This window comes from Lagenorhynchus albirostris, chromosome 11, assembly GCF_949774975.1.
Source record: "Lagenorhynchus albirostris chromosome 11, mLagAlb1.1, whole genome shotgun sequence".
NCBI lineage: Eukaryota > Metazoa > Chordata > Mammalia > Artiodactyla > Delphinidae > Lagenorhynchus > Lagenorhynchus albirostris.
In genome coordinates this window covers 63,447,448-63,459,009 of record NC_083105.1, presented here as the reverse complement: position 1 = coordinate 63,459,009, position 11,562 = coordinate 63,447,448, and the positions used below count along the sequence as shown (strand labels likewise).

Sequence of the window (11,562 nt, the reverse complement as noted above, 5' to 3'; positions counted from 1 at the left end):
CTTGGGAACTCAGTGCTTTGTATTCACAAAAGAAAAATAATAAAGGAAAAGTCTGACGCTAACCAGCTGGAGACACGGAGCCAAGGTGGGCGTCTGGGGGAGAGGGTAGGGGCCTCTGCAGAGAGAAGGCGAGGGGCTCTGGCACTAAGGCAGCCTGAGGGGCCCAGCCTCTAGGGGCTTCCCCAGGGCCAGCCCCGCCCTCCCGCAGAGGCTCAGATCAAGGGGCCAGGAGCTGAGTCTCCCGCAGCCCCCTCTGGTTTTTCCAGGAGCCTGAGTTGCCAGCTCCAGGGGTCTGGGAGGGCAGGGGAAACTGAGGCCAGAGAGAGCCCAGGGGTCCTGCCACCACTTCTCACTGTGGTGTGATCTTGGCAGCCTCGGCCCGAATAAGGGCAATGAGGTCCTGGTTGATGAGGAAGACGAATCGCAGGCTGGCGATCTGCGGGCGGGAGAGAAGGTGGCTAAGGACGGGGGTGAGACTGGGGGCCGGGGCAGGCCCACACGCTGCCTCACCACACCATGGGGCTCATCCCGGCCTTTCCACCTCCCCCCAGCTCACCTCCACCACGGAGTTGTTGCTAAGGCGCCATTTGGAGCCACACAGCACAGGTCGTCCATCGATGTAGATGGGCCGCCGGCCCTCGTTGGCAATGAAGAAATCACCGTTGTTCTTCAGCTTGATGACACCTATGGGAATAGAGAGGAACGGGGGTATGATGGGATGGGGGGAAGGCCAGAAGAGGGCCTGAAACCCCCATGTTCCCTCTGCTTCCTGGGGCCGCTAGAAGGCACCCAGGACTCCCAAGTTAGAGATCTTAAAATGCCAGCTCCTCAGCCCCACCCAGTCCCTGAGGTTCCCACGGAGACCAAGCCCCAGGGCTGGAGGGCAGCGAGAGGCTGGGAGCAACATCCTCACACTGCTTCCCGCTGGTACCTTGCTTCCGGGAGATCTTCCAGGCCGGACCCTCCAGAGACAGGTCCACGTCAATCTGGTTATCCTTGGTTGCTCTGCCTAGGGTGATCTGGGGAAATGGGGCAGGTGAGGGCTGGAACCTGAGGAATGGGGAGGAGTCCACACAGGCCCAGGAAAGATGAGAAATCAGGGACCAGACATAGAAAGGGCAGTGAGGGGAAGATCGATGGAGGAGGGGAACCTAGGAAGGGGGAGGTAGGGGTGGGGATGGGGATGAGGACAGCGAGGGCTGGGCCGGCCTCACCTCTCTCGAGCGCATCAGGTACCGCACCATGCGGCCCCGCAGCACTGCCAGGGTCTGGTTGTCAAAGTCCGGAGAGCTCATGCCTGGGGGAGAGCAGCTCATGTCAGAGAGGAGCCCACTCTTGAAAGCCACAGCATGGAAGGCAGGGAGCCAGGGCAAGATCCACTAAGGGAAAGGAGCCAGAGGTCTGGGAAACGAGGGTGAACCCAGCTAAGCAGCCAAGGGGGCGCAGGGAGGGGCGAAGGGATTTGGAGCACGACCCTGCTGGTCCCCCGGCCTCCTCACCTGTGATGCTATCTACTAGCACCTGCCACTTATGCAGTTCCTGTTCCAGCTGCCGAATCTCTCGTTTCTGACGCCGGTCAGCCACTGTCAGCTCTGGGGTGAGGTGGGGTGGTAATGAAGGACACGCTGAGGTAACCAGCACCTTGTACTGTTTCTCTCTGTTCCAGCAGGAGCTCCCACCCCCTCACTGTCCCCACCAGGGCACACTCACCATGTTCTAGGACTTCATCTCGCATTTCCCTGGGGGGCGAGAAGGGAAGGATGAATCAGACTCCAATTTGAGCTCACCTGCCATCACCATTAGGTGCTACTGGGCTCAGTAGGATCCCTCAGTCCCTCAGCCCAGTGGTCCCGTGGGCTGCTCCTCTGGCCTTAGCCTAGCTTCCCTCCCTGGGGTGGGGGTAAGATACAACGGGGGTGGGGGGCCGGGGAGGGCGCTTAGCAGGGAGACTAACAGCTACAACTGGAGCTCCAGGCCGAGTCTGGGCTGGGCTCCGTTCCCTGCAGCAGGAGAGGCAGGGCCAGGCAGCACAGGGAGCTCTGTCCTGCGGAGACACTGGGGCCCTGCCTGTGGCCCCAGCCACTCACTTGAGCTTACTGTCATCAATCAAGTCCTCTGCGTCGGAGAAATTCAGCACTTGGTCCCCCTTGGGCAGCGGCTGCACTGAACGAAGGACAGAGGGAGGGTCAGCGCCAATGCTCCTACTCAACCGCAAGCTGCTGAGCAGACAAATGAACTAAGAGGACAAACTGTAAAGATAGCCCATGGGGACGGCCTCGTGCTGAAATCAACAAAAGTTAACCTGATACAGGTAACAGCATGCATGCAGATCAGACTGCACGCTACTTTGGCACAAAGCATTCCTGGGGTTTGCTGGGGGGCAGAGGTGGTTCTAGAAAATGAAGGGAATTAAAATTGACCTTTGGGGCTTCCCTGGTGGCGCAGTAGTTAAGAATCCGCCGGCCAACGCAGGGGACACGGGTTCAAATCCTGGTCCGGGAAGATCCCACATGCCGCGGAGCAACTAAGCCCGTGTGCCACAACTACTGAGCATGTGCTCTACAGCCTGCGCTCCACAACTACTGAAGCCCGCACGCCTAGAGCCCATGCTCTGCAACAAGAGAAGCCACTGCAATGAGAAGCCCGTGCACTTCAATGAAGAGTAGCCCCCGCTTGCCGCAACTAGAGAAAGCCCGTGTGCAGCAACAAAGACCCAACGCAGCCAAAAATAAATAAAAATAAAATAATAAAAAAAAAAAGTTGACCTTTGCACGCTCTTTTCAGTGTGCGAAGAGTTCTCACTTACAAAGCCTTGAACTACATAGGGAAGGCATTACTATTAGCTGCACGTTACAGATGAGAAAACAGATACAGGAGGAAGGGTTAAGCTATGTGACTAGTTCAGGACACAGCCAGGAATCAAGGCCTGCTTTCCTGATTGCAAATCCAAACTGCCTCTTCTACCACATCACATGCTCCCAAACATTTTCTGCCACATTCGGCAAAGGGCTGAGAGGCACGTGCCTGTCAAGTCTCACTCAGGATGTGTCAGAAGGGAGCCTTAAGCCAGTGTTTTCAAATTGTAGGTCATGACACGTTAACAGGTCATGAAATTCACTTTTTTCCAAAAAAAAAAAAAGAAAGAAATGGAATGCAATAATATCAGAATCCATCAGATGTATTCAGGATAAATATTGTTTTATGAAAGTTTTTCAGTTCTTTTCTGGTCAAAATGTAAAAGCGATTGGGGTCCCCAAATCTGAGAACTCCTGCCTTAGTGTCAGTTGTTCCCAGGGCTGCAGCATCTGCTCAGCAGCAGCTCCGACTAGCTAGTGAGACTGCTGGTTGAGGAGTCTGACAACCCCTGAGGTATCATCACTGCCAGGGAAGTGAGGGGGGCTGCATAGGAGCCACAAATGCTCCACCACCACCACCCTCCACCTTAGTTCAGACTGTGGGGAGATGGGGTTGGGGCAGTCACCCTGCCAGAACTGCCTGAATCCTACCAACCTAGTATTCAGCTGACTTGATAGGTAAGCAGTGTATACTCCCTGTTCCTAGGGACTCCAAGCATGAAATAGCAAAGGAGAAATCAAATATCCACATAAGACGACCCTTGAAAAGAAATATTATACCTTTACGTTAACAAATATACACAATAGGGGCTTCCCTGGCGGCGCAGTGGTTAAGAACCCGCCTGCCAATGCAGGGGACGTGGGTTCGAGCCCTGGTCCAGGAAGATACCACATGCTGCGGAGCAATTAAGCCCGGGCGCCACAACTACTGAGCCTGCGTGCCACAACTACTGAAGCCTGCGTGCCTACAGCCCGTGCTCCGCAACAAGAGAAGCCACCGCAACAAGAAGCCCACGCTCTGCAATGGAGAGTAGCCCCCGCTCACCACAACTAGAGAAAGCCCGCGCGCAGCAATGAAGACCCAATGCAGCCAAAAATAAAATAAACTTGTTAAAAACAAACAAACAAAAAAACAAATATACACATGGTAACTTTTAAAATAGTGACAAAGGAGCTAGCAACAGCAGCAAAAATAAACTTTATCCAGTGTCTGTTCTCTCTGCAGGAGGTCAGTGATAGCTGAGCCTGAGGCAGCAGCAGATATCTGGAATAAAGACGGCTGCCCACTGGGCACTAAATTGCAGAGATCCTCAGGAAGGAAAGATGGGGCCTCCCCTGACAAGATTTCCTAAAATCCTCTGGTAGGAATCTTTTATTATCCAGAAGCTGCAGGGCCTAGCGAGTAAGGTGACAGGCAGAACTGAAGCTTCATTTTCAGAACAGTATGAACAACTACATAGTAGCCAACGTGCAATAATCTTTAGGAAGTAAAGTGTGCTTGGACTGTGAAAGTCTGACCCTGAAACCCAAATCTAACTGAAGAGCTTCCTGCAGGTTAATCAGACTGCTTTCCTAGTATCTGTTATTAGGAGAGTGAGAATTTTGCTGGTGAGGGAAGAGAGGAAGCTTTCTGGCCCTTGGGAAAGGAGAAAGACAGGCGGCCTGGGTTAAAGTCCCTGTAGGGATTTGGGAATGGCCTGAAGACAGCCCCACAGCACAAATGCTTGGTGGAAGGAGAGGCAGTGAGAAGGAGTGTGGAGAGAGGGAAGAGGCAGAAATCCTTAGAGAAAGTGGGTGGGAAAAGGGGACAGGTGAGCGGTGAAGGGACTTTCACATTTTACTCATGTTTGAATGTTACTTGTGAAGAATATACTATTATTTATGTAATGGTAAAACATGTCAAAAAAACCAAAAAAGTCAAGAAGTGGGAGACAACTCTGCCATTTAGTCTTTTTGTTCAGGATTCTAGGCAATTTTGGCTACCCTCACCATGATCCTAAGACCATTCCAGCCACTTTCCCTCCCTCTGGAAGGAAGTGGTTTTTGCTGCAAAGAGAGACGAACAAGACACTGGGGGCCACGGAGGGATTAGTTACGGGGCACCTGAGGGCAGCTGTGTCCAGCCCCCTTCACACTCACACTCACATACACGCACCCTCACTCTGCCAGCTCCTGGGCCCAGTTACCTGTCTGGTCCTCCAACAGGTAATACTGCTTCATGAGCTGCCAATGGGCCTGCAGAGCCTTGGCAGTACGGGCCAGGTAGAAGGCATCAGGGTGTCTGTGCAGCAGGTCCTGGAAGGTCTCCAAGGTGGGCTGGCTGGTCTGGAGGGCAAGAAGCACACTCTGGGCATCTGGGTTTCCTTGCTCCTATCTCTGCTGTACCATCCGTGCCCCCTGCCCCAGTCCCCAGAAGGAGGTGGAAAAAGTGATAGCTACTGCCGCCCAGGAAGCCAGGCTTGGCTCTCCCTGAGGACCCGGTCCACAAAGGCCCTGCAGGTGTACGTGCGTCTCCAAGCAGTGGAGCCTCCCCGCAGTCAGTTTTCCAGGTTAGCCGGCTCCTGCCCTGCCCCTCGGCATTACCAGCCCTCAGCCTTACCGATCCCACTTTGCTCAGCAGCTGCTCTTCAGCCTTGCTAAACAGGGCCTTGCTCTGGATGGCGGCAATGGCCTCTGGGTGCAGCTGTCTCATGGCCTGGCAGGCCAGCCTGGGCAGGAGGGAGATAGAGGGCAGGGCAGGGTTGAAGGAAGGGTGTCAAGCAATCTGGGGTTCCTACTTCTCCAAAGCCTGCAGGCCTCTGAGATCCAGAACTCAAAGATCCAGGCCCTCTACAGGAAGAGCCCAAGGCTTTAGCACAGGACCTGTGACCTCGTGCGTCTGCCGAAAACATCAACAGGCAACTCAGAAAACTCAGCTTCCTGTGTTCAACCCCGTGAAGAGGCTCAAGGGCACAGCTGCCTACAGGCCAGTCCGGAGGGAGATCCTGAGACCAGCTGCTGCTCCTGCCCCAAGAACTTTCTCCATACTTGGCCAAAGCTGCCACCCACTAGCCACCTCCTCTTTCCCAAGCTGTGCCCTGTCCATTTCCTGGTATATCAGGGCTGTGGCTATAGCTTAAGTGGTGACAAGGGCTGTGGAGTAGAAGATGGGTGTTAAGCATTCGACCGAATTCTGATGATATCAAACGAAGTGATTGAGAAGGAAGAGTGTGTGTTGTGTGTGTGCATAGGTGTATTTGGACTGTTGGAGCTGGAAGAGGCCCTGGTGCTCTTCTGTTCCAACTCCTTCTTCTGGAGGAAGAAACTGTGGGAGGTCAGTGTGGGAAGGCTGGGAGGTGACCGCCCCAAACCACAATGCACACGGTGGTAGAACAGGGCTCCTGGCACTCATGTGGTGTTTTCTCTCATGCTACTTCCTTGACATCCAGCCTGGATTAGCAGGGTTGGTATCAGGAAGCAGCTTCCCCCTGAAGCCTGGCAGGTCTCCAGTATCATTTCAGAAGATACAAGACCCCAAGGAGTCCTGCCTCCCAGGCCCCTCCCCTGTACAATTCTTTCTGTTCAGGAGCCAAATTCTGGTGTCCCCAGTACCGTGCCGCTGCTGGGGCCAGCCCACTCACTTGGAGATGACAGGATCGTAGAGCAGGGCATACCAGCGCTCCTGGACTTCCCGCAGGGTGAAGCGGCAGCTGAACTTCACGCCCAGGTGGACAGATGTCAGGTCATTGGTCTGCAAGGCCCCAGAGTGGTTTGCTCCAGCCTCAGAGCTGGGAAGAACCCTCCCGGGCCACCTACAGGACACTGCCGGGCTAGATGGGGGGCTGGGAACTGGAGGCTGTCGGGAGAAGGCAAACACAACCCCTGTGGTGGGAAGCACTACCTGCAACACGGCATTGATGAGCAGGAGGTCGTCTGCAGGCTTCCAGCGGCCCAGATCCTTGGTCACCTGGAGTGGCTGTTTGCTCTTCTTCACACGTTTGGTGAGTCCAGGGGCTGGGGCTGGGCTCGGCGGCACAGGGGTGCTGGGGGCCTTGGACACCTGGGCAGAGGGCAGGAGCAGAGTGAGCTCATCAGGGCAGCTAGGGCTTCAGGCCTAGAGCTTCGCACACTGTGTGGCAGCTCCAGCCCCACCCAACAACAAGCCACAGGCAAGGGGCCTAGCTTTCCAGTGCCCATCCCTCCCCCTTCCCGCCCCCATCAAAGTACTTCTACACAGTCCTTGACCATACGGGGTCTTCTTTTTGCTGGTGGCGCCCCCCCAACCCCAGCATGGAGGGTGGGTGGGGAGGATACCAGGAAAACACTCTTGCTGGTACAGTGTCTGGGGCCAGAGCAATGCCACCTGGGGGTTATTTTTACAGCCAGCAATGCTCGGAACAGGCTGTCTGCTCCCAGAATAGATGCATGCTCTGTGCCTCCCACACAGAATGTGACACAGGATGCACTGACAGGGTGGTGATGGGCGCAGCAAGAAAAGCGGAGTAGCGAGAGATGGGCTCCCAGGAGGGAGGCATCTGAGGTGGGCCGGGGCAGCTTGATCCTCTCACAAGCCTCCTCTGCAGGGCTCTTGCCAGCTGGCAAAGGTTGTGGGGAAACACAAAATCTGGCACTGGCCCCCACCCCTCTCCATTCCCCACGTCTCCCAATCCTTACCTTCTTCTTCTCACTGGAGGAGGGTTCACTCCCCGAACAGCGCCCTGGTTCCACCCCACTGGCCCCCTTTGCCCGGGTAGAGGACTTAGCCAGGCTGCTCTCCACCAGCTCATCGTCAAACTTCTTTCTCTTGATGAACCTGAGAATAGTCCTACCCAGTGAACGCTCTGTGCCCCATCCCCGGTACCCACTCACACACACCCAGCCCCCAAAGTAGAGCAGGTTCCCAGCAGGTAGGATGCTAACTGCTCTGGCTCAGTGGATGGGGCATGGAACTGCTATGCTCCACCCCTGAGATGACAGTGTACTGTACCACAAAGATTTCCTGTCCAAAACCTAAGATCTCCCTCCCTTGCTCTCAGTCTCATTGGGAGGGACTTAGTAGGGACAGGAAAAGCCCAAGAGTCTGCCAACAGTTGGGCTCCAGAGGGGCTCAGGGAGCCATTCCCAACAGGGGTGAAGGCATGCAGCAGTCTCAGCCTCTGGCCCTTCAAACCCTAGTACCTGGAGGAGCTTCTCCGTTTAGGGATGGTGCCCAAAGCCTGTGAGGAGGCCCGCTTCTGCCCTGCCAGTGACTCCTCATCCTCTGAGCGGCTGGCAGTGCCTGATGCCATCAGGGATGAATCTAGCAGCCCCTGAGAATCTAGAAGAAGAGAAGTGGTGAACCCAGGCCTCCTAAATGCCTAGCAGAGCCCTGAGCCTCTGCACATGGGAACCCTCCTCAGCCCCCCTTCCCCTACCAGCCCTCTTGGTCCCTCCCCTGCTTCCTTGACACTTGAAGTTTTAAGGTGGGAGTTCCTTGGCCATCCAGATCCCATCTGGGCCCAGACCTTCCACGCTGGGCAGTTCTCCCGGTGCCACGTGTCATGTCGTGCAGCACATGGTGCTCAGGTCAGACTGGTGATGCCGACACACCGGGCTCTGGGCATAACTGCTCCCTCTGCCATCAAAATGCAGCCATGCCAAAGAGCGTCAGCTCAACAGCAAGTCAGTCAACTGTGGCCTCTGCTGAGAGGTACGTGGGTGGTGCTGGCCCAGGGGGAGGTGGCAATGCCCAGCCAGGACCGAAAGACACACGTGCCAGGCACGGGGTGGAATCAGCAGATGCTTGGCGCCTGAGCGTTTGGGGAGCTGGCCCGGCCTCATACTACCTTTGTCCATCCTCTCACAGTCCCAAAGCCACTGGTTCCAAACCACAGGGCTAGAAGGAAGGGTCCCACAGGTTCATCCAAGGATTCTGACCAGGTGAGCTTAGAGGCTGAGAAGAGATTCTGCAAAGGAGAAATGAGGCTCCCTGAGGCTCAGGTTTCGAACTGGCCAGCTTCACCTCCTTATACTGGAACAGGTCCCCAGGATCCCATAAGCTAGGGAAAACACCAGGAGAAGAGACACAATATATTCTGCCAATATGACCCTGATAAACCAGTAGCCTTTCGAAGGTCACCGACATCTCTGAGACAGTGATAAAAGCTATGGACCCTAGAAAAATGTACACATTAGAGTGGTTCACAAACCACTCTAATTTTACTCATAGCCCCTAGGTTAAGGGCCTTGACTATAAACTAGCAAGAAACAAGGGATTCTTGGCTCACTTTTTGTCAGCTGCCCATTCAGCTCCCCTCCCAGCCCAAAGCAGGGAAAAGGAAACGGAGATTGAACTCCCACCAGTCCATCTCACTTTTTTCATCTGAAGCTCTGGCTGAAGATTTAATGGGTGGTACCTCGTGGAAGCTAAAAAACGCGGCTTGGGAACTGAGCAAATATCAACCACCCTGGGGGGGGCCCTCGCCTAAGCCCGGAGAACTCAGGTAGTAGGGACTCTGCGGAGCGCGCCGCTTCGGAGAGTCCCGCCCCTTCTGACCAGGGCGTCTCTCTGCGCAGCGTTCTAGCCCTGCCCCCAGGTGCGCTCCTCGCGCCGTACCATTTGATACGGCTGGGAATCTTGCCACCTGGGGAGAGGGTGAAGGGCCCGATTCTGCGGGTAGACTGGGGCAGGGTCAGCGCCGCCTGCCTTCTCCGGCCCTCCACCCCTCGTTCTCCCCCCAAGGGCACACCCACAGTAGGGGATTAGTCCAGGTCTGTTTCACGGGCTCGGGATAGGAGTGGTGACGAAGTCAGCCCTGCAACGCAAAAGCAAAGCACCGAGTGAACCCCGATGCCCTCGCAGCCTTGGTTTAAGCCCCACGGGCCGGTGGCGGGGAAAGGGTGACTCCCAGACCAATTCTCACCCCACCTTCGGCATGCCACCTTTGCGCATGCGCAACTTCTAGGACCAGATTCTGGCCCGGTCCGGCCCACGCATGCGCAGATTATCGGGGCGCTCCCGGGGCGGGGCCCCAAACCTGGCGGGGTGTCGTCCCCAGCGGCACTCTGGAGAACTCCATTTCATCCCCAACTCTGCTCAGAACACCCAGAGGCGAACCGCGAGGTCTCACCATTCCTAGGCTGCCAGCTCCAACAATTTCTCCGCGGCGACGGCAGCAGCCGCAGGGCCAAAGCCGGCTTCCGTGAGGCCCGTCTACTTCCGGGTCTACGAACTAAGGGCTGCGCAACCCCTTCCGGTTCACCCCGGTAACTTGGGTAAGGGGGCGTGGCCGTGGCCGTGGTAGCGAAGGTGTGGATGTTTTGTTAACAGCCAAAATTAAAGGCTTTCCCAATTGGGACAACATATAGGGAGGCGTCAGGGATTATAGAATCCAGGTTGGAGAAAGTGATTAAAGGGAAAGGCGAGACCTTGGGGCAGGATAGCCTGAGTAGCGAGATGAGGCAACGCTGGAAGGGGCTGGCCCGAGGGTGGGGCCGGGCGGCCGACTAGATTTCGGCTTCCGAATCTTGCGGCCTCCTGAGACATCTAGGACTCTTTGATAGTTTCTCAGGACCAATTATGGATTGTTTGATTCCACCAAAGGTTTTAGAGAAACTACCTGTGGCAGACCCTGTGCTAGGCACAACACGGGGAGATGATGTTGAGCTCCCTCTAGACGGAGAGATGTGACATATAGAAGGGGCAGGGAGGTTGATGTCTAAGGAACGGAGGGAGGGTTGTAGGCCGCGGTTCTAGAAGGTAGAGGCCCTGGGAGAAGGAGTGCCCTTCCCATCAGCCCGACCCCACCTGGATTCCTGGAGGCAGCTGTGGGCCCCGGGAGGTAAGACGACCCAAGGATGCACCTTCAGAGGAGAGTGCCCTGGAGATGGGAGGACAAAACTACAGGAAAAGTTGGGAGTTTGGGGGTGTGAGAGCTGTCTTGAGAAACCAGAAAGACTGTCCTCTAAAAGAGGGTTTCTATTTGTTTTATGCTTCCTTGGAGGGGCACAAAAGGGTAATAGCCTTAGAGAAACATACTGTGGCTCAGAATAAGAAAGATACAATTCCAAAGCTGTCCAGCAGCTAGGGTGGTCCCCTCAGTGGAGGTGTCAAGCACACATCACCTGGACATTGCCAGGCGATTCAAGTGTCAGATGGGAGGCTAGCGCTTCTGGCCCTGACAGTGTATGATAGCCTTCTGCTTCAAGAGTCCCGTGTTCATTTGTGATCTTGCTTAATGAGTATTAACCTATTTTATTTCCCCTGAAAGATTGTGTTTTCTGATACAAGGTGTGATGGACTATACTAGATATAGCATAGTAGCTATACTAGGTGAGAGTTATCATGGAGGTCTCTAAGGAGGTGACAATTGAATTGAGATTTGACAGCTGATAAGGGACCAGTTAGGCAAAGAGCTGGGCTAAGATGACCTAGTCAGAGGGGACAGCATAACTCCAAAGCAGAAAAGAGCTTGGTGAGTTTGAGGAGGAGGAAGGAGATTAGTGTGGCTGGAACAGGATGATCAAGAAAAAGAGGGAGGTAGATGAGAATAGAGAGGTCATCAGGGCAGATCACATTAGGCCTTGTAGTTCATGGTATAGATTTTGATCTTTATTCTTTTTTTTTTTTTTTTTTTTTGCGGTACGCGGGCCTCTCACTGCTGTGGCCTCTCCCGTTGTGGAGCACAGGCTCCAGACGCGCAGGCTCAGCGGCCATGGTTCACGGGCCTAGCCGCTCCGTGGCATGTGG

At 55.1% G+C, this 11,562-nt stretch overlaps 1 protein-coding gene across 10 annotated transcripts; it reads right to left on the bottom strand.

Annotated features, from left to right (window-relative positions):
- Nucleotide 1: 1 nt before the first annotated feature.
- On the bottom strand, nt 2-10,041 carry MCRS1 (microspherule protein 1). 10 transcript variants are annotated; one of them, XM_060166320.1, is made up of 16 exons: nt 9,944-10,041; nt 9,430-9,628; nt 8,339-8,779; nt 8,013-8,151; nt 7,509-7,647; nt 6,802-6,894; nt 6,476-6,690; nt 5,455-5,563; nt 5,042-5,180; nt 2,088-2,163; nt 1,711-1,739; nt 1,500-1,592; nt 1,215-1,297; nt 932-1,019; nt 552-684; nt 2-454 (listed from the first exon to the last, which is right to left on the bottom strand). In XM_060166320.1, the coding sequence occupies exons 4-16, from the start codon at nt 8,120-8,122 to the stop codon at nt 145-147; spliced, it is 1,617 nt and encodes a 538-aa protein (XP_060022303.1). In that variant the 5' UTR covers nt 8,123-8,151; nt 8,339-8,779; nt 9,430-9,628; nt 9,944-10,041; the 3' UTR covers nt 2-144. The 10 variants fall into 10 exon arrangements, 9 of the variants coding, with proteins under 9 accessions (XP_060022303.1, XP_060022302.1, XP_060022296.1 ...); XM_060166319.1 differs by having other exon boundaries at nt 6,476-6,585; nt 6,736-6,894; nt 8,660-8,779; XM_060166313.1 differs by having other exon boundaries at nt 8,660-8,779.
- Nucleotides 10,042-11,562: the final 1,521 nt, after the last annotated feature.

Coding starts and splice junctions, on each gene's coding strand:
- MCRS1 (XM_060166313.1), bottom strand. Junction 5,181..5,454: donor TGCTGAGCAAAGTGGGATCG/GTAAGGCTGAGG, acceptor CTTGCCCTCCAG/ACCAGCCAGCCCACCTTGGA. Junction 2,164..5,041: donor CCTGTTGGAGGACCAGACAG/GTAACTGGGCCC, acceptor TCCTTCGTTCAG/TGCAGCCGCTGCCCAAGGGG.